The sequence below is a fragment of the Aspergillus sydowii genome (genome assembly GCF_001890705.1).
Source record: "Aspergillus sydowii CBS 593.65 unplaced genomic scaffold ASPSYscaffold_5, whole genome shotgun sequence".
In the NCBI taxonomy this organism is placed as follows: domain Eukaryota; kingdom Fungi; phylum Ascomycota; class Eurotiomycetes; order Eurotiales; family Aspergillaceae; genus Aspergillus; species Aspergillus sydowii.
Window position 1 is genome coordinate 867,012 of NW_024467863.1, and position 22,481 is coordinate 889,492.

Genomic DNA, 22,481 nt, shown 5'->3' on the forward strand with positions numbered 1-22,481 from the left:
ATATAGACTGTTTGGTGGTCACTTTGTATCTAACCGGTAGTAAACGAACGGTTTTATCTAGCGTACAATGCATATGAACTCGAATACACATGGAGAATATAGTATACACGCCAACTCAACTGGACAACCCCAAAGTCTCTTCTAACCATCTTGAGCACTCCCCTCTCACCCACGCGGATGCAAAATCAAGTAGATAATCTACCAACCCTGCCGCCTCATTCTCTGGATCTTATTAACCATATGCGAGAACGAATACTTGAACAGTTTCCTCCACCGCGTCATTCTCAAATTCTTCTTCATCTGGCCTCTCCTCACATGATGCTTCTGGGCAATCCACTGGTTCCTCACGTTGTTGTCCCTAAGAAGACGATCCAGCCGCTTTATGGACGACTCCAAATCACGCCCGCGCTCCGGCGCAACAGGGATTTCACGCCCAAGGACAGGGCCAAGCTTAAGGTCGACCTTACGGCGATCCTGTCTTGACTGCGGTGAACCAGGAGCTGATATGGGCTCGTTGGCTGCAAGGCCAGTACCAGGCGCGCCGTCTGCGGATGAAGCATCTTGACTGGTCTTCTGTTGTGTTTGACGGTTCCGGTTTCTGCGGTTCGTGCTGAGGTTCAGCTGGTCGAGGATGTCGTCGATGTTGGCATCGGGCTTTGTGCGGAGGCTCTGGGCTCGCGTAGGCCGAGGGGGTTGGTTGGCATTGGAGCGAGGGGGCTGGTTGGCGTTGGAGCTTGGGGAGGAGGTTGAGAAGCGAAGAGCCTGTGGTGTTTGTCTGGCCAGGACGAACTGGCTCTGACCGAGAGTTGATTGACGGGTGGAGAGGAGAGAGGTCGTCGCCGTTGTTGTCGGCCTCGAACGGAGGCAGCGGGTTAGGGATCGCATCTCCATTGTTGTGCCTGGGAGTTGGACTTCGGAGATGGTCCAATTGAGTTGACGGAGAGGGAAAAAGACAGTCAAATAATTTCCCCGGTGCCACAAGTAGACGGGTCGAGAGGCAAACAAATAAGCCCTGCGTCGTGGTCGAGACGAGATGTTGCGGCGCCGACTTCAATTTTCCCGATCGGATCGGACACCGCAAATCACGTGATGTCTCTCAGCAAGGAAGACCTCCAGCAGTTCGGCTTCCTCGACAATGAAACATCCCACCTAAGGAGGACATATAACCCAACATGTCTTCGATTACGATCGCGACGCTTCCGCGCATGAGCCGCGAGGCCCTTTCCGCCCTTCTCCTTTCAGCATCCACTCCCAGCAAACTAGCAATCATAGACGTGCGGGACTCAGGTAACCACCCCCGCTCTCTACATTTGCAAATTAAACGAATACTAATCCATAAGAACAGACCATATCGGCGGTCACATACTCTCCTCAAACTGGGTTCCTAGTTCCTCGCTAGACCACCGCATGCCTGAACTCGTGCGCACGCTGCAAGACAAGGAGAAGGTTGTTTTCCACTGCGCTCTCAGCCAGCAGCGTGGTCCGTCGGCTGCACTGCGATATGCGCGGGAGCGTGAAAGAATGCTTGGCGGAGACACCGAGGAGAGCCACAAGCAAGAAGTTTTTGTGCTCGAGGGCGGGTTTGTGCAGTGGCAGGAGAAGTATGGGAAGGATACTAGACTGACGGAGGCTTATGTTGAGGATATCTGGCAGGAGTATTGAATGCTCCAGTGCCGTTATGCCCCTTCATGATAATGATGATTTAGATAGATAGAATATATTGATACCCTTGTGTTTCTTGGTGCGTTTCCCTAAGTTATGTGTGAATGGTGTAGTAGGATGAAGGTATTTAGCAGATAAACATGTTTCATAATCGGGTATGAGATAAAGGGGTATATGTACACTATATTACATCGAGTTTACCGGTTCTAATACCATCTTATACTGGGACACCTCCCCCAAACCCGACTGGCCGGCGCTGACCACTATTCTCCGGGATGATAGCCATCACCTTGTATAACTTGCCCATGCTACCACCGCCTCTCTCAACAAGTCGTTGCCAACCAGTCTCCAAAACCTTGCGCTTCTCTGCATCCTTGACGGTACTAAGGAGCTGCTGCATCCGTTCCGCTATACCCATGGCCTGTAAGAAGTGACCCTGCTCAACAGGACCATGGACCTCAACGCCCTCACTAGCTTCAATGGCTGCCTCTGCGAGCGATGTGAAGTCTACGTCGGCACTGACATCTACGAGACCAGGGGAGGAGAGTGCCGGAACGTTTTGATGGTTTTGGATGCCACGGAGCGAGTTGATCGGAATAGTCGACAGAGTTCCGTAGTCCATGATCAACGCAGCGCCGGAAGGATTGCGCTTCGCGATAGCCGCGGCTGCCGATACGTCTCGTTTAGATGCGGTCCGTGGAGGTTGTGACGAGCCGCCAATGCGACGCGCAATGTCTGAGGCATAAATGCGGCTCTCTGGGCTGATTTCGATGGCCGAACCAGGCTGGGATTTGAGAGCGCGGTATCGCTCGGAGAGTTCGGGGATAACGAGGGAAGAAGGGGTAGACGCCTTTGCCAGAGTTAATTTAAATTCTGGCTCGTCCTTTATGTCCTCGTCAACCGCTTTCGGGTTTAGAGTGACCATGATTTCGCGCCATTGAGGCGTGTTTGCGGCCTTGACTGGCTGGTTGAGTTTCGTAGGGCCAGTGGGCGTCATAATCTCTTGTTCTTGCGGCTGGTTTTCTGGTGCAGGCGGGATCGACTCGAAGGCATGGATTGGAAGTGCATCGAAGAATTCATGCGCGAATATGAATGGTGTCTTGCTTTCCTCTATACATACGTATGAGCAGACGACATTCACCGGTAACTGAAAGATACTTACCATGAGGCAACAATCGAATGTCTTCTACCCAGACCACAGGCACATCAAAATATTTACTCGTGCTTCGGTGCCCAATTTCCGTTTCCTCCATGGCCGCGTCGCCACAGAGTAACCGCTTCTGGACTTCCCTTAGCGTAGGGCTAGCTTCGACAAGATAGATAGCTTCTAGGCTCGATGTGAACGGCTTGAAGTTGCGGAACGTCTGCTCAAGCGTTAGCCCTAAACATAGAAAGGAAAGGTTCATTCAGACAGTTCGTATAGCATACCCGCAACATATCATCCATTAGCGTTCCCTTTCCCGGCCCAATTTCCATGAGCTGCACTCCGCTCTTCTTCCCTCCCTGTGCCATCCATTCCGCAATTGTCCATATTCCCACCAGTTCTCCAAACACCTGTGAGATCTCCGGCGACGTGACAAAATCGCCCTTTCTGCCGAACACCTCTCCCCCACCCCCCGGCTTCGTGGTATAATATCCTCCCTCCGGCGATGTGAGCACCTGGCGCATAAATGCGGCGATCGATATCGGCCCCGTCGTTTTAATCGCATTGCCTAAGGTGCGCGCGAGTGGCGTGGACCACTCTCTAGTCACGAATGCAGAATTACATCGTCGTGACTGAGCATTGAGTCTCCGATGTGTGCTTTGCCTCGTAAATTGGCTCAGTATGCGCCGTGTGCTAGGGTTCATTTTGAATGTGGAGCAGCTTCAGAGCTTTCTATAGCACGGCGAATGATAATAAATTTGACCAGAAAATAATAGGGGCCAGAACAATCAAACCATAATACCCGAGAGAGCTGGACTGAAGTATCGCTCGTAATTTGAAGTATACAAAGGAAATGTTGATCTTGATGCTCTCCGAAATCCCCGATCTCCGCCCGCACGTGATTAGCTTCTTATCGATAACGGAATGGTTTGTATCAAACATCCAATGCATTCATCCTTCTAGAAGAAAGTCCTCTATATCAAGATGTCTCTAAAGATATTACACTATTTTCATGATATATAATAGCTAAACTCCATGACCCTCCGTCCGGTCAAGCCCGCGTAGAAAATGACGTTGCAGTTTGGACTAACATGCGAATATAATACTCGTACATAGCACATAATATGGTAGATGGCTTTCCGCAATTCGAGAAAATTGAGAGCCGTCGCCGTGTTATACTTGGACAGCGACGTTGTGTGCAGATATATAGGGATGAGCTCGTGTCCAACTGGGGGTTAATCCACCCAGGCCATCCAGATGGGCCAACTTTGCAGGTTTTGTGAAGCGCAATTGTTGATATCATTGGCGTCGGTTGCCCCTGTTCTTGGGACCTGTAGGAGGCGCATCAATCATCATCTCGTCGCTGTAAAGCCCGGTTTCCTGGTTTCCCTGGTTTCCATTCCGGTCATTTCTGCCAAAGTTCCTTCTGCCCCTATTGCCCCTCCGTCCGCCCCTGCCAGTATTTCTGGAGTCCATTGGTTGGTTATTTTGCTCACTGAAGCCGGATTTACCATCCTGAACCGCTGGGTCCGCCGTCCGTTGCATGCGTCGTTCACGATCTGCTTGCTCGCGTTGGTTATCGAAGGTAGACCCTGTGGTTGTTTTTGCGCCCAAGCCAGAAGAACTGAGCTGAAATGAAAGAACTCTGCCGTCGGCCTTTATCAAATTAGCGAGGGTTTCCCTCAAGCGTCGGTACACCCACCCTTTGATTGTGAAAATTGGCTACAGCCTTCTCAGCTGAAGACTTCTCGGCGAAAGTGATTTCTGCCGTCACCGTCGGCTTTTGCGAAGTGATCCAACAGCTGACTATTTTCCCCGAAACTGGCTCAATGGCCGACTGGATGTCTGCCGCGGTGGTCCCGGGAGCAAAATTGCTCCCGATGACAACCGGGGGTGTGGCGCTTGCGCCCTTGATGTTGATCCCTCCACCACCGTTGCGTACTGTAGCCTGACCATTTTCTGGGTTGAGCGCTGACACGAGGCGATCTTCGGCAGGACGTCGTCGACGTGTTGATTTCGCGTTTGATGCTGTGTTTCGCCCTGCTGCAGCCGCAGATGGGGCTTTGCCGTTGGCCTTCGACCCAAGATTTGCAGATGCGGAGCGCTAGATGCAATAAATAAACGGATCAGTACACATTCGTGTGAGAGACCCGGAATGCAAGATGCAAGCTGATGTAAATTGTTGCTACCTTTGTCACACCGATCCGACTTGCAAGACTTCCACCAGGTGTCGCATTCTGTGCCTTTCCAGCCCCCGAGCCGGGCGCGCTGGCTCTCCTGTTCTTGCCTAGGATCTTGTTCGCAAGATCTTCATTCTTTTTCTTCTGGCGACCTGGAAGGAAAGAGACGTGTAAGTCGGGGATTCGTCGGCCGAGAAAGACGAGGTGCAGCTCTTACTAGCTTTGATAATCTCGTTGAAGGAAGCAGCCTGGGTCGCGGCCATGACGAAGGGGGGCAAATAAGATGGTCTTGACTTCGAGTTTTTGTAAAACAGAGCAATCAAAATATTGAGAGAGACTCAAATTGAGAAGCTGGTTGGCGCAAGGCTGGTTTTGTCGTTGAAGGCTGGCAGCAACACCGGAGAGTTGCTGAGGGAAAGCTGGAAGTTGGACGCGGCTGCTTCTGTCTTGTTTGTCGCGAAGATTTCGGCTTCCACGCTTGATGCAGCCAGTCCAACACTGCACCACCTTGGATGCTGAACAACTGCAGGTCTTTCAGCTCTTTTTAATTTACACTTGACTAAATGGCTGGCCATGGTGGGTGAGTCTGATATTAACGCTGGCGTCTGAAATGTTGCTCGGTTCATTGCTAACCGCTCTTCCAGGTGCCGGATGGCCTCAAAGGGAAGCTGCAACGGGCTCCCTTGCAGTGCACCAGTTGTCTCTTTCCTCTGTCCAACGCTGCAGTTGAATTTCAGGCGGCAGTCAGCGCCTTCCTGATTTTTTAGAAATCCAATGTGATTCCTGGTTGCCCGTGCTTTCCTATGCCTTCCCATGTAACCACCCGCTTGGGACTCTCTGTCGGCTCTTGTTTTCGACACTGGAGAGCGACTACAGGCCATGTGGCATTGATGATCCAATAGCAGCTGAGACTACATATTGACTTGAGAAACATGGCTTTATCCGATGGCTGTGGTGACACTCCACCCTCAATAGTGTCTTTCTCGGTTTCCACGCGCCGCGCATCAAAACGCAAAAGGAGCAGGTAGGGCTGAATACAACCATCTATCTCTGGTATGTTTTAACATGGAGTTTTAAGACTTACGAGATCGGAAACACAACCATTACCGTGCGAAGAAAGCGCCCATTACCCGGTGTTTAATCCAAATGATCCTCGACATAACCCCGCTCTCGAGAGAAGCGTGTGCCTGGATGATGTTGACAATCTCCCACAACTAACCCACCCCCCCGGTTCGATACGTTGGATGCAGGGACTTCCTGGAAGGTCCCTGCGGAGAGCTCGCTCTGGGCTCCAGGCCCTGAGATCTGGGTTACATAGGCGCCCTATCCCAGGCGTTGATGGCGAACATGCGCACAATGGACTGTGGTCTTCGTCCGATTCTGCGGAGGCTTCTTCTAGTCGACACACACGCTTCTTTTCATCAACGGTATCTGAGGCGAGCACTGAAGAAGACTATGATTTTGGAACCGACCTCTACCGCACGGGTTGCAATACCTACCCGGGTAACACGTGCGAGAGGAACAAGGACATCAGCATCAGCTCACCATCCTACATTCCATCTTCTAATCCCGCTCCCATTTCAACGTCAAGTCTCGCTCCTTCCGAGGAAACGACGGCAGATCCCTTTCCAGATGACAGCCTACCTACTATTGCCCAAGATATCCATAACTCTGGTAATGCGCCTGTCGCCGCATTAGAAGATGAATGTACAGCAGAGCCACCTAACTCCTCTAAATCTCCACGTTCCGATAAGGATGTTCCTGCGCCTGTGGAGTCGTCAAATCACAACTCGCCTGTACCTAGTATTCAGCAGACACCGGTCGATTCAAACGAAGTTGTTCCGGGTATCTTCGTTGAGCCGGATATCTCACGTGTCTCGGTCGAGGAGACGGAGGCGACAATTATGAATGATTCTTCCCGCAGGTTTTCTTCGAGTTTTGTGCGCCAGTCTCAAGTCGAACAAATACGGAGTGGTGAAGTTGATGTCACCGTGGCTACAGAAGAAATTCACACCACTAGTTCTCAGATAGATTGTCATGAGACTAAAATTGTTAAAGAGGGTATTATTCAAACGCCGGCCGCGGAAACAGCATCATTGAATGTAAGAGTTGCAGTAGTTTACTGAAAGGGCGTTACTGACCAATGATAGAAGCTCGGCGATACTGCACCAGCAGTCGAACTTGGAGGACTCGAAGGTATGGAGTATTATCTGTCGTCTTTGAATACGTTGGGCGCAAGTGACGCACATGAGAACAAGACTAGCGACGAAAAGCCGAGCTTCAATAGTCCTAGCGAGGAAGATGGGCAGGCAAATTTGAGTCCTTGGATACCAGCTGACAAGTTCGATCGAACATCTCCTCTGTCCCTACAGGACGAATACTTCCTTGTTGACGGCAAATCGACTGATCTCCGACCTGACAGGGGTGACAATCCCGTCAAGGGCGGATTTGTTGGTGATGGTGGATTGCACAGTGGCCCAGGCCTCGACCGCAACCTCTCAATCCGGACTCAAGATATCCCTGAAATCATTGGACCAGGAGGCTCGATTGGGATTCCCAACCCACGACCGTTCCGAAGGGATCGAGGGGACAGCGACTCAACTGAAGAGTATCTCGTCACATATTCTTTGTTGCACCAACATTACTTTCCGTGACAGTTTCTTGCCTTGGAGTACATATCTAACTTTATGCAATCGTTCCCAACAAGTATACTTTGCATGTTCAAAGTGCAGCGCTGTCACATCGTCAAGGCTTTATATTTCTACGTTATCAAGCTCTCTGGATTGATTAGGACCCGAGGCATATTGGCAAGCATGCTTGGAAAGACACCACTACAATCTTTTCGTTGGCGTTATGCTCTTTAGAGGACAAGCCGAGATAAATTTCCAGATTGATAAACATGTCTAGTATGCGACCGGTAAATTATTTGAGTGCAAAGGATCCATAAAACCCGGATATAGTAAAGTCTAGCATAATATTTAGGATATTAGAAACCGCCTATCCCAGGCGTAGCGTAAAACCCGCCCCGGTCTCCCCGCCGTCATCACCACCCTGGCCACCAAACACACTTGCAAAATCCAACTTGGGTGCCTCCTGCCCCCTCTTCGGCGCCTCAGGCGTCTCCCTTCTCCTTCTCTTCTCCATCCCTGCCTTCGACGGGAATGTCGGAAACATCTCCTTCGGCTTGGGTCTCGGATCCTCACGGAAATACGGGTGCGCAAGGCATTCCGCAGCGGAGGGCCGCGAGTTCGGATTCAATGCGAGGAGCGAGGACAGGAGCTGCAGCCCGGCGTTTGTGAGGAATGGGAATTTGGCGCGTGGGAGTAGTGTTGATGATGATGTTGATTGAGAGGGTGGGAGACGGAGCGACTTTGCGTTTGGGAGGGAGCGGAAACCGGGCCAGGTTTGGGGTGTTGGAGGGCCGGTTAGGGCAAATATCTGATATGAATATTAGATGCTGCAAGAGGGCGATAGGGATGTGGGGTTGAATACGCACCTTGGATACCTGATCAACCTCATTCTTCCCTTGGAGGAGAGGTTCTTTCGTGAGGAGTTCCCCAAATATACAGCCAACACTCCACATATCGATTTCCGTACCGTAGGTCTCTGCGCCTAATAGGAGTTCCGGGGAACGATACCATAGCGTCACAACGAGCTGGGTGAGCTTAGGCGGCGGATCGCCGTAGTAACGGGCCATTCCGAAGTCAGCGATTCTGAGCTCGCCGCGGTTGTTCATGAGGAGGTTAGATGTTTTCAAGTCGCGGTGCATGATCCATTGCGAGTGCAAGTAGTCGAGCCCTGATACGAACTGGAGGAGGAGGGTTTTGATTTCGGAGGGGAGGAAGGGCTCGCGCATGTCGTCTAGGAGGGTCTTGAGATCGTGTTCGAGAAAATCCATTACGAGGAAGACACTGTATGGCGGGATGGTGGGGGAGGGCCCCCAAGGGTCCGATGGTTAACCTTGTGCATCTGGTACTTTTCGTCGTGGAGGGGAAATACGCGCGGAGGTGGTGAAGGAGAGAATCGGTAGCAAGCTTACTCGTCCATTTTATTTCCCATAACAACTTCGCGCAGATATACCACATTCTGGTGGCGAGCTTCGAAGAGGGTCTGAATCTCCCGCAGGCCAGTTACGGGAAATCCATCTGGGGAGTTGTCCAACTTGAGCTTCTTCAATGCGACCACCTCGCCGGTCGCAAGCTCTTTCGCCCGACTAACCCAGCCATAAGAACCCTCCTCAATATGATTCAATCTCTCGAAATTGTCCACATGGCGACAGGGGCCCCATTCCGACCCGGGAAACACCAACAAGTTCCCAGGCTTCCCTTGTTTGGATTGCTGCTCGACTCCTGAAGCCGATTGTTGTTCGTTCGATAGCCGTCGACGTTTTTTCGGAGGCGCATCCGTGTCACCATTTGGTGCGGCGTCAGCGGATTGACGTTGCGCAGCCTGAGCCTGAGCCTGAGCCTGAGCCTGCTCTTCCAGCCGTTGTTTTTCGGCTTTAGCTCGTCGTTTCTCCTCCTTTTCGCGTTTGCGCTGGGCGATGAGCGCTTCTGTCTCGGGATCTTCGTCGGCCCATCTGGACTTTGAGGCCGACATTGCAATGGATGGGGGTTCCGGATTCGAGACGCGAGGGTGGGTACGTAGTAGTATGGACGGTGACAACTCCGGGAGTGGAAATTTGGAGGCATGACGCTATCGGACTGGGGAAGCTGTGTGGCCTGAGCTCTCAGGCCGAATTCCGTGATTTCAAATCACCCCGCCTATCCCGCCATTACTTTTACCCATTTATTCAACTTCCTGTTACTCTTTGCTATTGTTTCTTTAGCTAGCGCTGCGTTATTTCTAATCATTTTGAGTCGCCATGATTGAACCTTTTCAAGTATGGGGTTTCTTCCTACATCATATCGGAGGGTGCTGAAGACTAACCATGGCTAGACGACCTTCGCGGTCCCGATGAGTTGCGATGGCTGTGTGAAGGACATATCGAAGGAATTGAAAAAAATAGAAGGTAATGACTCATAATTATGCACTTCGTTGAACGTGTACTAAATTGTCTGGCTGGTATTTTTAGGAATCAGCAAGATCGAGGCGAATCTCAAAGATCAACTCGTCTTTATTGAGGGCACAGCGCCACCCAGCTCTATCGTCTCAGCCATTCAAAACACCGGCCGGGATGCGATTCTACGAGGCAGCGGTACATCGAACAGTATGTTTGGTCCCTTTCTACTGGGTTATATTCGGCTTGTTTCAGTACTTGGGCGTCAGCTAAGCTTTGGTGGTCGATAGGCTCTGCGGTCTGTATCCTCGAAACACACTCGACCACCGTATCCAACAAGATCCGAGGGCTGGCGCGTATGGTCCAGGTCTCACCTCATATGACGCTGGTGGATCTGACGATCAACGGGTTGGCACCGGGCAAGTACTGGGCGACAATTCGAGAGGCAGGAGACATCTCTAGGGGGGCGGAGTCCACTGGCGGAATCTGGGAGGCAGTCAAGGCGAAGCTCCAGGGCGCCAATACACAGAAGGAGTCTCGTGGAATCTTTGGTAGTGTGGAGGTTGATGCGAAGGGGCGAGGCAATGTATTCCTAGATCGACCAGTGGCGATTTGGGAATTGATTGGGCGCAGTATGGTAGTGTCTCATGGCACAGAAGGGCCTTTTCGACGCGAGGATTCCAATACTCTGGTTGGGGTGATCGCTCGAAGCGCTGGGGTCTGGGACAATGACAAGACAGTTTGCTCCTGCTCAGGCAAGAGTGTGTGGCAAGAGCGCCAGGAACAGGTGGCTCAGGGAATGGCGTGATGCGGATGGCAGTTGGACCTGGGCTGGTGGGGGAAGGGGCTTGACCTTGCGTTAGTATTGACTCTATTGAGTCCTTGATGATACCTAGAAACGATGATGTCAATGTGTACAACACAACGGAGCAACGGAGCAATGGAGCGATAGAGGGGATCGTTTTTTCCTTCTTCTTTGAATAGCGGAGACATTCAGACCGAGTCAGACGATGTTATTCATACTTTAGAATTGATCCTGCTGAGAGACCGCTATTTCAAGATGTGAAAGAAGGATTGTGACGGCTCACATGACTAGAAGGTATGCGGGCTGCACGGCGTAGATGAAGTCCAAGTGGAATACAGCAAGCGAATTATTCTAGCGGCAGGACATTACCTGCGTCAATTCGAGCACAGAGCAGGGCGGGCAGAGTCGCAGCGGTCGAGCACAGGCGCCCAGAGGCCTATCACGGCGGAAACCAGCCTCACCACGTCCCAGCAGAAGCGCCGTGGCGGGGCCGCTACGAACTTAGTTTCTGTCACATATTCTGCAACCAGCCAGTGATATCACTTCTTCTGGCTGAAATGTGACTGCACCTGGAGACTCGGGACGGACCTCTCAACGCTCTCGTTGAGGACAATCAGATTATACAGGCTGTCGCAGTCAGACAGGGTGCGGAACAGGCTCGGGTCGGGCCACAACCAACCAGTTATACACCCTGGTGTGGCACATATTGGGATCATCTGCAGAGGAAGAAATGATGGTAATATATCGAAATAATGACTATACTAATTATATCTTATTGCTGCATACCGAGTGATGACAAGCCAAGGATCAACGTGCTGCACTGTGATGGATTCCCCCTGCAGCTCCAGGCGAACTATCACCAATGATTATTGCATCTGCGAGGCCTCGACTCCTGGGCGGTTACTCTCCCCTCTCGCGCCCTCTTCTCCTCCTCGTTTCCATCCAGTTCTCTGATTCTCCTTGCTGGCCCAATTCTTCCTCCCAGTTTCAGGATATCAGGTCCCAACCGCCAGCACTGCCTCTATCGCAGCCGCGCAGATATCACGGCTTCATAACCTGCAATTCTCCGATCCCTTCTCTCGCCCTGCAAAGAGCAGTGTCTGTCTTGCCCAGCATCGCAGTTTTAGCTTTTCCCCTCGTCACAACTCGCCAATCCCTGCTCCAGTGGCTGGTGCGCTTTAATTTCTGGTCTAAATATATATCCGATCTATCTGCTCTCTCCACCTCACAATCCCACCAAAGCCATCTTTCACCCTGTCTGGCTTAGACTGCTTGTTGAATCTCTGCTCAATCGACGAATCCTGCAGTCTAGTCTATCCAGTGGCCTGCCAGTATCGGCCTAACTTGCACTTGTCCTCCCCCGTGCCATCCACTCAACCTCTCTTGGCCCGCCAGACCTCTCAGTCTGCCCACCCGGTCCCCCTCTCCCCGTCACATCTTGGCTACTGGTTGGCCCATACATATATTTGCTGTCGTGCTCTCCGGACATCCCGCCGTCGTCCCCCCTGCCAGTTGGTAAATAAATCCGCTCCAGCCGGTGTCAGCCAAGTATCACGACGAGGTGGACAAACACGTCGTCGCCGCCCACCCAATCGCTTTACATAAGGCCGTCACTGGCACTGGCATCGCAAAAAGAAAATGTCGCTCAAGCAAGTATGTCGTCAATATCGCAGCCATATTTAAGCCACGCCGGTGTTAACAAAAAGTTGCAGGAAATCGAGACCTGGGTCCAGGCTCTGGAACATTTCGATAACCAGGAATATGACCTCGCCTTGCGATCATTTGCTAATATCGCCGATACCTCCAAGATTCTGTTCAATTGCGGCGTCATCTACGCCACATTAGGTGAACATGAAAAAGCAGTATGTTTCCTGTGCTTAATTGTCCAGATTGCAGCTGACAGCCTCAGGTTATGTGCTACCAGAGCGCCGTGAGCTTGGATCAATACCTCGCCATTGCCTACTTCCAGGAGGGTGTATCGAATTTTCTTCTGGGCGACTTCGAAGAGGCGCTGGCTAATTTCAATGACACATTGCTATACCTGCGAGGTAACAATTTCATCGACTATGAACAGCTAGGGCTGAAGTTCCGTCTGTATTCGTGCGAGGTTCTGTTCAATCGCGGTCTCTGCTACATCTATCTACAGCAGGATGGACCAGGTATGCAGGATCTTGAGTTTGCCTCCAAGGAGAAAGTCACGCCAGATCACGATGTTATCAACGACGCCATCGGGGAAAGAGCAGAAGTGAGTGCTCCCTTTCGGATGAGATTGGCAGCGATACTAACAAAACATCCCAGGGATACACCGTGTTTTCTATTCCAGTAGGTGTGGTGTACCGGCCAAATGCGGCCAAAGTCAAGAATCTCAAGAGCAAAGACTACCTGGGCAAGTCACGCGTGGTCGCCACGAACCGAATGAGCACACCGGTGGAGACAACCTATAGAACACCAGACACAGTGCCATTTGCGACATCGCACCTAGTCCAAAAGAACCTAACCAGTCGCAGCCGCCAGCAATCAGAACCTCCCATGAACCGTAACCTCTTCCCACCTACACCACCCCCAGATACAGACAAAGCAAGTCTCAGCAGCTCATCTGGCAGCATCGGCGGGTCTAGCAACCGCACCCAACCTACAAAAGCACAACGTCCACCGAAACTCGATCTTGACCGTCCCGGCGCACTAGTAGGTGGGATGAGTAGCACGGACCTTAACGCCCCAGAGAAGCCGCGCATAGGAACAACCCGCACAGCCTCGGAGCCGCGGGGCCCCGCACGACAACCTCGTGGATATGCGCCGGAGCGACAAGGACACCCGCGCGAGGCATATGGCCACCAGAGAGGAGTTAGTGACACAGGATTTGGGATACCAATCGGATACTCAGAAGACCCGTACGGAGGATATAGTGAAGCTCGAGTAATGGCGCTAGCGAATGGTGGACGGCATTTCCAACAACAAGGGTACATTGACGAAGAAGAGGAGTACGGAAGCTCACCATGTGATGAAGATATACGGCCAGACGCAGGGTTTGAACTTATAGGTGCGCGACAACGAGCGCGATCATGTAGCCGCGGCCCGGCGCATGGGTATTCACGCCGGCCGGAGGTCCGCAAGTTCCGAGTCAAAGTACATTCATCAGAGGACACGCGATACATCATTATTGGCCCGACGATAGGTTTTGCAGAGTTTGAGGCCAGGATCCGGGAGAAGTTTGGCTTCCAGATGGCGCTGAAGATTAAGATGCAGGATGAGGGGGATATGATCACAATGGTAGATCAGGAAGATCTAGACCTATTACTCATGGCATCGAAAGAGATTGCGCGACGGGAAGGAAGTGAAATGGGGAAGATGGAGGTATGCAACCGGCACCTTTACGTTTTATAGTTTCCCTGCTAACTGGCGACCGCAGATATGGGTTGAGGAACGACGGATGATTTAGCGTTAGCGAGCTATACCCTGCATATGTGTTTCTGTATATATTAGCATTTATACCCATAATGATACCAGGTCTTTATTTTAGTCAAATCGCAATAAATAGTCTTAATTTCTCCCCCTTGTCGTAACCTAACCTTCGTAGCTCGTAGGGCATGGGGATCACGGGATCGGCGCCCAGTTTACTTCCAGCTCAGCATTCTCGATTGATCTCCACCCGACGTCAACATCAACATCAACTCAACTCCAGTTCAAGCATGCTGGGATAGCACTTGATACAGCCAACATGTCAGACCTAACACCCACCTTCACCGACCTCCTCCACAAACAGGACAAATCTCTGTCCTTGCACTCCCGGCCCCTCACTACTAAAACGGCCGATGAATTCCTCAAAGAAGCCTACCGAATCGTACGCCAGCACCTCCCTCCAACAATGCCAATACTAACAATGGCCTTAGAATACACACATTTCCTCACTTCTCGCTCACCTGCACAAAATCCGCCCATCCTACCTCAGCATCTCAACGCACTCCGCAACCAATAACCCCAAACACCGCAACTCCCCCTCCACCGCGCACTCCAGCTCCTCCAAATCTAAGGAGAAAGAACCCCTCCTCTCGCCAGCGGAGCTCGACAACATAACAAGCTCAACCTCCTCTCTCCTCCACACCCTCTCGACCTCAATATCAAACCTGTCCTCTGCCGAAACCCTCCGCCAGGAAACCTACTCCACCCTCCTCGACAAGAAATACGGCCGGAAGCGCTCAAAGGCGTCAAACCTCCTCTTCCAATGGGCGTCGGGGTCTTCGGCGCTCGGCCAAGAACAAGGTCAAGACGATGCAGGAAAGAAACCCGAGCAGATCAATGACGAACAAAGCGAGAATCTCCTCAAGAGCGTGCGCGAGAGTATCCTATGGTTCCTGAGTCGCCGGCTAGAAGGAACCATTGAGATGCAGCGCGATATGGTCGAGAAACGGATCGAGCGGGCGAAGGAGCGGGAGAAGAGTGTTCTGTATAAAGCTGCGACTTCGTCCACGCCGGTTCTTAATTCTAGTTCTGGGTTTGGTGGAAGTGCAGCTGCAGGCGGCGGAGCAGGAGGAGTCTCAATATCCGCGCCATCAACATACCCCGATGCTGCGTTGGAGTTGACAGATCCCACAGCTAAAGGCACGACGCTCGACGCAGCCGAAGTCGCAGCCATTGAAGCCGAACTCTCGCCAGAACAACTGCAGCTCTTTGCGGAGGAGAACGACTCCATGGTGCGATATTACGAGGATACTCTGAGTAAAGTACAGTACGTTCCCCTCATATCTCGTTCCGCTCTATATACCCAATTCGAAAGCGACACAATGCTAACCAATGCTCGTTTTCTTTGCGGAATAGAAATGCCGAGAAATCGCTCCTCGAAATCTCATCCCTGCAACAAACACTCGTAACGCACCTCTCCACGCAGGAGGAGTACATCGGGATGATGGTCGCCGATGCATCAAACACGGAGATGAACATCGGAAAGGGAAACAAAGAGTTGAGGCGCGCAAGCGACAAACGGAGTGCCGCGCAGGCCGTGTTTTGGGGAACAGTTGGGCTGTGTACGTGGTTAGTTGTTTGGGATTTGATTTTTTAGATCTTAACTCTTTACTTTCTTCTCTCTCGCATCTACTAGCATGGTATATGTATGCGAATATATCTATATGGGATGGCGCAGCGAGAAGCAATCTATTATATGCACTAAACATGAGACTTGAAATCCCAAATTCGTTCTTCCAGAACAGTCTCCGCATTTATTTTATCTGACCATTCCCTTGAAATGACTGAAAGCAAATAGACTTGAATACCCAGTTCCGTATGCAAACTGGCGAAAAGGAATAAGATAAGTTTTGGTATGGTATGGTATGACAACCGAATCGAATCGAGCCGAAACAAGTGAGACTGGGTGGAATACAGAAGAGACGGGTGGATAGAGTGGATAAAAAAGAAAAAGGGGAATCAATCTAAGGAGATAGAAAGAGAGAGATGCTAGGTTTGTACAGTAGAGGTAGTAGTAGTAGGTAAGTCAGGAGATAAAATCACGACGTCTCCCTCACAACACTGTCGACCGCCACGGCGAAGTAATCCAGGTTATGTGTGTTCAGACCAGCCATGGAGATGCGGCCGTTCTTAGTCTGTAAAATAGAGTAGATGGTTAGTTTACCAATATGGCTAGACCAGTGGAGCGGACCAAGGGGGAAAAAAACATACCATATAAACATGCCACTTCTCACGCAACACCTTAACCTGCGCTTCCGTCAGGCCCGTGAAGCTAAACATGCCAATCTGATCCGTGATGTGCCTCCAAGACCCAGGCGTCCCCTTACTCTCAAGCCGTTGACGCAGGCCGGAGCGCATCTCCGCAATCCGGCCGCTCATCGTCCGCAGATCGTCCTCCCACTGCGCAAACAATGACGGGTCGTTAAGGACCTTGCTTGCGATGCGCGCGCCATAAGCAGGTGGGTTAGAGATCTCCGATCGCTGCAGGATGGCGAGCTGCGAAGCGACGTGGGCTGAGGACTGTGATGCATCGGCGCCGGGTGCGGAGACGAAGTGGAAGGCGCCTGTGCGCTCGCCGTAGAGGCCGAAGTTCTTAGCGAAGGACTGCGCGATGCATAGCTCGAAGCCCTGCTCGACGAAGTACCGGATTGCCCAGGCGTCGCGGCTGAGGTCGCCGGAGGCGAAGCCCTGGTAGGCGCAGTCGAAGAAGGGGAAGTGGGAGCGTTCGCGCATGACGACGGCGACCTCCTTCCATTGGTCCTGGGTGAGGTCTACGCCTGTGGGGTTGTGGGCGCAGGCGTGGAGGAGGATAATGGAGCCCGCGGGGGCGGAGCGGATGGCTGTTAGCATGCCATCGAAGTCGAGGCCCTTCGTTTGCGGAGAGAAGTAGGGGTAGTTGGCGAGAGTGAAGCCGACATTTGTGAATATTTGGTGGTGGTTTGCCCAGGTGGGACTGGAGAGGTAGAGAGACGGCTTGGGGCTCTTGGGGTGGAATTTGGAAAGGAAGAGGGCTCCTAGATGGACGGCGCCTGTGCCGGAAATAGTTTGGAATGTGCAGACACGGTTTTCGGCGATGGCGGGGGAGTCGGCGCCAACGATAAGCTTCTGGGCGGCTGTCGTGTAGTCTGCGAGACCCTTGATGGGGAGGTATTCGTGGTTGAGATTGGGGTCGTTGCGAATGAGGTCATCTGCCTGTAGTTACTGCTGTGTCAGCTCATCCTGATGCGACTGAGAAACTTGATGTATTGGCGGGGGGCCCTCGATAAGAGTTGGCGAGGCCGTAAAGAATCGCCATTCGGTCACGAACCTTCTTCACGACGGGAAGAACCCAAGGCTTCGCGTTGTTATCGCGATAAGCTCCGATGACAAGATCAACCTTCTTGTCAGAGGGGTCCTGGCGATAAGCCTGGGCGAGGCCGAAGAGGGGATCCTCTGGGGCAGAGGGCACGACGGAGGTGGAAAAGACGGAGGCGCTTGTAGAACCCATGATGTGCGAAGAGAGAGAGGCAAGACGGGATTTCGCTGTGGAAGCGAAAGAAGACGAGGAAGAGGAAGTGGAAGAGGACATGATGGAAGGTTTTATTTGCGCGCAATTAACAGTCACACCATAAATTGATTGCTGCTTGCGTTCACCGGTTGGCCGGTCTCCAATAGAAAGCTGGAACTGGCCTGAGGGGAATTCGAAATCCGACAGCCCAGAAACAGTGAATCCTGTCATGTCATCCGCCCTGCTTTAAGTAAATAAATGCCTCAATACTCGCGCGTCAACAGATGCTCATGACGCCCGAAAGGAACCGAGGCCGATGTACGTATGACGACATCACATGTTGAAGTCCTACTCCTACAGTCCTACAGTGTATATGCAATTAATACCGAAGCATCAATTCCATGAAGCTGCGGTACAGAGTGTCCTGAACTGAAGCGAGCATCTTTGCATACAGGAGTTGATGCGGGGAACGTGTCATCGACAGTCCAGACAATTCTCCGACTCCCCTCGCGACAATGAACGGAGTTCTCCCTCCTCCCACGACCACCATATGGAATCGAGTCCCCCCCTGATGGGGTCGGTCGATGGAGCCAGACCCGGATTATGACCAACCAACCACCTCGGCCAGAAAAGTCATCGCCGACTCGCCGAGTCCAGCCGCTTTGTCTCAGCCCTGACACCCTGGGCTCTCTCCGCACTCCTCGTCTCGAGTGCAGGCTCGCAACGACGACGAGAATTACCCGGACCCCGGACATTGTCCGGCTCCCACACAAGGAGCCCGACAAATTATCCTTGATTATCCTGGCATTTCTTTGCCAGGCACGACGGACTCGGCTCCGTCTGTTCTCGACATCCTTCCCGGCGGGTTCCTGGCTCTGGCCTGGCTGCCTCCGGTTAATATCGTCCCGGGCTTGTTCACTGCACTCGGATTCCTTCGCCGGATGGGGAACTTAAAACTGAATTTGAACTGGCCTGTACGAAACTGGATTCAGGCCAGAATTAGGTAAATTTAGCCCCCTTGGTTGTCTTGGGGTCGTTCCCCTCACGGCCTCAGTACGTAATTTTAGTAAGAGAATGGCGACTGTTTTTTTTCTCCTCATCTCCATCTGCTTCGAAGGGTTAGTCAGTGGACTCCGTTCGACCCCGTGGGGTCGTTGCCTTGAGGGCTGCATCATTGATGGCACTTGGATTGGGGCCCAGTCCCCTCACCCCGTTCTCCTCTTCTTTACCTCTATAATTAAGTTCGGTGTATAAATACCCGGGTGAAGGCGCGGAGTTGAGTAAAATATGCTTTGTATCTACATAATCTCATAGTTCATGTCATAGAGACCCAAGATATACACAGAAATCCCATCTTTTGAATCCAGCCGCCCAAATCTCTAAAAACGCCGTGTATCCCGTGTTCAATCAAATAAAAAGCAAGTCGTGACAAATTCGAAACGTAATAATGCAGGCCGGCCATGCAGAACTCCCAAACCAAACCAGTACAGTACGTAAATATACTTCTCCAAGTGGAGACAAAATAAAGGATAGACAAGAAGAAAGATGAAGAGAGGGAATATATATATATATGGTTCAGAGAGCCATACCACGTTGTCGACTTTAGCTTCGGCTCTGCGTAGCGGTGGGCGCAGGCGTGTCAGCTATCGCGGGAGTGGCAGTGCCAGATTCATCTGCCGCCGTGCCATGCGCCCGAGTGCGGATCCGGAAACGCTCTCGGAGTCTCGTCGTTAGCCGACTTCGATGACGGTGTTGCTCGTTCTCATTCTCGTTTTCTGGGTCGCGGTTGGCTTCTTCGCGGACGCTTCGAAGTGCGGCGAGACGTTCCTCGACACTGGCGTCACGCATGCGACGGGCGTTCAGAGTGCTGTGAAGGTAGCTGCTTATCCTGCGGTGGCGATGTGGATGTGCTTCTTCGGATTCGGTGATGTTATTGTTGTTGGTTGTTTCGTCTTGTTGTTGTTGTCCCTCGGCATTGGTTTCGCCTTCTTGGTTTTCACCTTCGCCTTCGGGTTGTGATGGGTTAAGGTCGATTCGGCTGGGTTTGGTTAGCAGAGTGAAACATAGTTAAAAGGCAATGGGTGTTGTTGACATACCAAAGAGGACAGGTTCCTGACACATTCACCAACCACGGATCGATACACTCGGGATGGAATTGATGGTTACAAGGAAGGACTCGCAGGTCTTGTCCCTTGACGAAGTCGTCTGTGCAAATCGGGCATGAAAAGTTGGGATGGTCAGTCGATGTCTCGGCACCAGTTCCTTTTTCCTCCTTCGATGCAGGCGCAGTCGTGGCATCACGGTTTTGTGTCGTTGCATCGGCCGTTGGTGACGTGGTACCACCGGTAACCATTGGCGATTGGCGGGTTTGATCGTCCTCTCGTAACTGCGAGGCTGGGACCTCTGACTCGACCGACATTTCCACATCTCCCTTGTCATTTTCCAGCTTACCGTCGGGGGCGTCTCCAAACTTCACGATCGGGATTGTTTCCAACATCGCCCTTGCCATTCCCCTTGCTCGACTTTGACGCGGTCGTCCTGGTCGTTGCCGTGGACCGTATCGTTCGGGATGACGGTGGGCTCGGATAGCACCAGTGATGATAATGGAGAGGAACAGTGCCGTGATGATACCAGTGATACTGTAGAGGATGATCATAGCTGCAGAATTATTAGCAACAATACGCCACGGCTGTCAGAAAATGACAACACATACCCGTATTAGGGCTGTCGGTACCGCCGCCACCACCACCTCCCGAATCATCATCAAAGGAACCTGTTGGAGCGAACGATGCCATGTCTGGCAGGATATATGATGACCCTGTTCGATTCGAATAACCGAGCTGTGTTTCAATAGACTTGGCAGTGTCCGCACTCAACAGTGTGAACAGGTAGTTGTAGTCGCTCTGGTCAGCGGTGTAGTTGCAGGCCGATGTTGTCGTGCTATATAGAAGGACCGCTAATGGTTTTTTGTCCAATACGATCTTCAGGGTCGCATTTGCATCCAAACGCCCCGAATAAGCAGTGGGGTCGCAGGGAACGAAGGCTATATCACTCGTTTGGAGCGACGGCGAGTTGCCAGCAGACACCTGAACAAGATCCCCAGTGAAATTGAAACCCTAGACTGCCATTAGTATTTTTATATTTATTTTCACAGCCCCCGTAATATGGACGGAGGTGATGGATACGAGGTCCGGATACGCTGCGTGGGTTGGATAGTATGTATGTGACTTACCCTAAGCTGACGGTTGCCCAAGCTGACAAGAGACCGGGTCAACGGGGCAATGCTCGAATCCCGAGGCAGGTCCACTTGAGTGCTTCCTAATCGAAAGCGTTGCTTCAAGAGGGCCCCGGTGTTATTTAAGGGCAGCACCGTCGAGCCCACAGTCTGAACCGTGGAAAGAAGGAAGAGGAAGGAAAGCGTAAAGGAAGAGAGAAGAGGAGAAGAGGAGAAGTAGGAGGAGGAGGGGTGAAGAGAGAGAAAAGAACCCATGAATGAACAGACAGGACTCCACGACCCAGCCGGATGAGAAGGAAACTTCCCCACGGGTTGTGACTTGCGAGGCTTACGGAGACGTCGGAGGATATGGGGAATCGTGGAAGATCATTAGGTCACGGATCTCTCGCAGGAGCAGAAGTGGGACACAGAAAGAAGCAACGAAAGGGCGAAAAAAAAGGGAATCCACCAGCTTCCAAGGCTCTGCCCAGACCAGCAGTGATATCACTGTGAATTGCAACGCAGCAGTTGGGCGATCACTACGGAAAAGGCGGTTAGTTTCACTCGATCGCCTGAGGATCCAGACAGTCGAATTGCATCCGCAGCTCCGGTGCAGCGTATTCGTACCTGGGGAGAGCAAGTTGAAGAAGGAATTGGGGCGCAGCGGAGGGAAGTGAGACCGAGAAATCCGGGTCAAAGAAGATGGCAGCCAGTGGATTAATATCCACAGCCGAGATGAGTGGAGGAGAAAGTGCCAGGATAAACCGGGCTGATGAAGGAGGGGACGGATGGAATCGATCGATGGAGTGGCTTGTCCCGAGGGATCCGGTGGACGACTAGGATCTCAAATATATCTCAATTTCAAATATCAACAGGACAGTAGAATAATGATAATAATAATTCAAAAGCACGAGACCTTATCAAGAAGAAGGTTTAAGCAGAGTTCAGGGCCGGAAACGTGATGAAAGCGAGACTCGACGGATCCAGAGTCGCCCATCACCATGCACCAATTCACCATATCGGTCCAAACTTCTCACTGGCCCCCTCTCCAACGGTTCTATTTTACGGTTCAATAATGCTGACTCTCTGACTGCGGCCATTCTTTCCCTCTTCTCATGTTTCTGAAAGCGCGGTCGCTACAATTCCAGTCCAGACTCCTCCCCGGTCTATTCTCAGCTCATCCTCCCGTCATTCGTCTCAGATAAGTGGCAACTGGGAAGACCCAGCGGAGAAACGCCGAAAAGAAATGAGGCAGGATTACAGGAAAAGCATCGGAAACTACCGCGAATCGAAACAGACTCCAAACCAGGACCATGGATCGCCGAGTGATGATATCCAACCAAACAATTTGATTATGGCCGATGGAGGGCCGAATGCGTGGACGATGCGGGGATCCTCTGCCAACTGGCACGGAGATCTTCAAAGGACTCCAACAATGCCGCCGAAAGCGGTCTCAACACAGGGAAACAGGACACGACTTCGAGTCAAAAGCCCTGTACTATTAGACACTTTTTTTTTTTTCTCCTGGTCA

General features: G+C 51.8%; 12 protein-coding genes across 12 annotated transcripts; 6 read left to right on the plus strand and 6 right to left on the minus strand.

The window, feature by feature from the left end:
- Nucleotides 1-198: 198 nt before the first annotated feature.
- ASPSYDRAFT_89461 (mitochondrial 37S ribosomal protein bS21m) lies at nucleotides 199-891 on the minus strand (the record flags this gene model as incomplete). Its single annotated transcript, XM_040852171.1, has 1 exon — nucleotides 199-891. The coding sequence occupies one exon, from the start codon at nucleotides 889-891 to the stop codon at nucleotides 199-201; it is 693 nt and encodes a 230-aa protein (XP_040702530.1).
- A 219-nt stretch (nucleotides 892-1,110) lies between these two features.
- On the plus strand, nucleotides 1,111-1,662 carry ASPSYDRAFT_78709 (phosphatase YCH1; the record flags this gene model as incomplete). The annotated part of the gene is made up of 2 exons (XM_040850969.1): nucleotides 1,111-1,287; nucleotides 1,346-1,662. Exons 1-2 carry the CDS (start codon nucleotides 1,173-1,175, stop codon nucleotides 1,660-1,662), a joined length of 432 nt encoding a protein of 143 aa, XP_040702531.1. The 5' UTR covers nucleotides 1,111-1,172.
- A 217-nt stretch (nucleotides 1,663-1,879) lies between these two features.
- On the minus strand, nucleotides 1,880-3,510 carry ASPSYDRAFT_31374 (class I SAM-dependent methyltransferase; the record flags this gene model as incomplete). The annotated part of the gene is made up of 3 exons (XM_040844865.1): nucleotides 1,880-2,772; nucleotides 2,825-3,026; nucleotides 3,091-3,510. 3 exons carry the CDS (start codon nucleotides 3,508-3,510, stop codon nucleotides 1,880-1,882), a joined length of 1,515 nt encoding a protein of 504 aa, XP_040702532.1.
- Nucleotides 3,511-3,726: 216 nt separating this feature from the next.
- ASPSYDRAFT_45122 (uncharacterized protein) lies at nucleotides 3,727-5,517 on the minus strand. The gene is made up of 4 exons (XM_040846978.1): nucleotides 5,204-5,517; nucleotides 4,996-5,138; nucleotides 4,509-4,910; nucleotides 3,727-4,462 (listed from the first exon to the last, which is right to left on the minus strand). Exons 1-4 carry the CDS (start codon nucleotides 5,247-5,249, stop codon nucleotides 4,106-4,108), a joined length of 948 nt encoding a protein of 315 aa, XP_040702533.1. The 5' UTR covers nucleotides 5,250-5,517; the 3' UTR covers nucleotides 3,727-4,105.
- Nucleotides 5,518-6,230: 713 nt separating this feature from the next.
- Nucleotides 6,231-7,640, plus strand: ASPSYDRAFT_31376 (uncharacterized protein; the record flags this gene model as incomplete). Its single annotated transcript, XM_040844866.1, has 2 exons — nucleotides 6,231-7,088; nucleotides 7,137-7,640. 2 exons carry the CDS (start codon nucleotides 6,231-6,233, stop codon nucleotides 7,638-7,640), a joined length of 1,362 nt encoding a protein of 453 aa, XP_040702534.1.
- Nucleotides 7,641-7,983: 343 nt separating this feature from the next.
- Nucleotides 7,984-9,585, minus strand: ASPSYDRAFT_151189 (uncharacterized protein; the record flags this gene model as incomplete). Its single annotated transcript, XM_040842078.1, has 3 exons — nucleotides 7,984-8,424; nucleotides 8,483-8,897; nucleotides 9,026-9,585. 3 exons carry the CDS (start codon nucleotides 9,583-9,585, stop codon nucleotides 7,984-7,986), a joined length of 1,416 nt encoding a protein of 471 aa, XP_040702535.1.
- Nucleotides 9,586-9,850: 265 nt separating this feature from the next.
- On the plus strand, nucleotides 9,851-10,793 carry ASPSYDRAFT_151902 (copper chaperone CCS1; the record flags this gene model as incomplete). Its single annotated transcript, XM_040842145.1, has 4 exons — nucleotides 9,851-9,868; nucleotides 9,925-9,997; nucleotides 10,061-10,195; nucleotides 10,276-10,793. 4 exons carry the CDS (start codon nucleotides 9,851-9,853, stop codon nucleotides 10,791-10,793), a joined length of 744 nt encoding a protein of 247 aa, XP_040702536.1.
- A 535-nt stretch (nucleotides 10,794-11,328) lies between these two features.
- On the plus strand, nucleotides 11,329-12,444 carry ASPSYDRAFT_45125 (uncharacterized protein). Its single transcript, XM_040846979.1, has one exon. It carries the CDS (start codon nucleotides 11,653-11,655, stop codon nucleotides 12,055-12,057), a length of 405 nt encoding a protein of 134 aa, XP_040702537.1. The 5' UTR covers nucleotides 11,329-11,652; the 3' UTR covers nucleotides 12,058-12,444.
- Nucleotides 12,429-14,229, plus strand: ASPSYDRAFT_57965 (putative PB1 domain protein; the record flags this gene model as incomplete). The annotated part of the gene is made up of 5 exons (XM_040849457.1): nucleotides 12,429-12,443; nucleotides 12,503-12,652; nucleotides 12,700-12,989; nucleotides 13,067-14,144; nucleotides 14,200-14,229. 5 exons carry the CDS (start codon nucleotides 12,429-12,431, stop codon nucleotides 14,227-14,229), a joined length of 1,563 nt encoding a protein of 520 aa, XP_040702538.1.
- A 279-nt stretch (nucleotides 14,230-14,508) lies between these two features.
- Nucleotides 14,509-15,658, plus strand: ASPSYDRAFT_150878 (putative SNARE protein (Ufe1); the record flags this gene model as incomplete). Its single annotated transcript, XM_040842047.1, has 2 exons — nucleotides 14,509-14,631; nucleotides 14,681-15,658. The coding sequence occupies 2 exons, from the start codon at nucleotides 14,509-14,511 to the stop codon at nucleotides 15,656-15,658; spliced, it is 1,101 nt and encodes a 366-aa protein (XP_040702539.1).
- A 630-nt stretch (nucleotides 15,659-16,288) lies between these two features.
- Nucleotides 16,289-17,817, minus strand: ASPSYDRAFT_152493 (aspartate aminotransferase; the record flags this gene model as incomplete). The annotated part of the gene is made up of 3 exons (XM_040842201.1): nucleotides 16,289-16,384; nucleotides 16,461-17,441; nucleotides 17,557-17,817. 3 exons carry the CDS (start codon nucleotides 17,815-17,817, stop codon nucleotides 16,289-16,291), a joined length of 1,338 nt encoding a protein of 445 aa, XP_040702540.1.
- A 1,521-nt stretch (nucleotides 17,818-19,338) lies between these two features.
- Nucleotides 19,339-21,226, minus strand: ASPSYDRAFT_31381 (RING-H2 finger protein; the record flags this gene model as incomplete). The annotated part of the gene is made up of 4 exons (XM_040844867.1): nucleotides 19,339-19,774; nucleotides 19,833-20,394; nucleotides 20,450-20,852; nucleotides 20,969-21,226. 4 exons carry the CDS (start codon nucleotides 21,224-21,226, stop codon nucleotides 19,339-19,341), a joined length of 1,659 nt encoding a protein of 552 aa, XP_040702541.1.
- Nucleotides 21,227-22,481: the final 1,255 nt, after the last annotated feature.

What these genes read in the sequence shown, in the direction of transcription:
- ASPSYDRAFT_45122 (XM_040846978.1), bottom strand. Translation starts at nt 5,249, where the DNA reads ATGGCCGCGACCCAGGCTGCTTCCTTCAACGAGATTATCAAAGCTA. An exon ending in CAACGAGATTATCAAAGCTA is followed by an intron (nt 5,139 to 5,203) that starts GTAAGAGCTGCA and finishes CTTTCCTTCCAG; the next exon opens with GTCGCCAGAAGAAAAAGAAT. An exon ending in GTCGGATCGGTGTGACAAAG is followed by an intron (nt 4,911 to 4,995) that starts GTAGCAACAATT and finishes TATTGCATCTAG; the next exon opens with CGCTCCGCATCTGCAAATCT.
- ASPSYDRAFT_45125 (XM_040846979.1), top strand. Translation starts at nt 11,653, where the DNA reads ATGATTATTGCATCTGCGAGGCCTCGACTCCTGGGCGGTTACTCTCCC.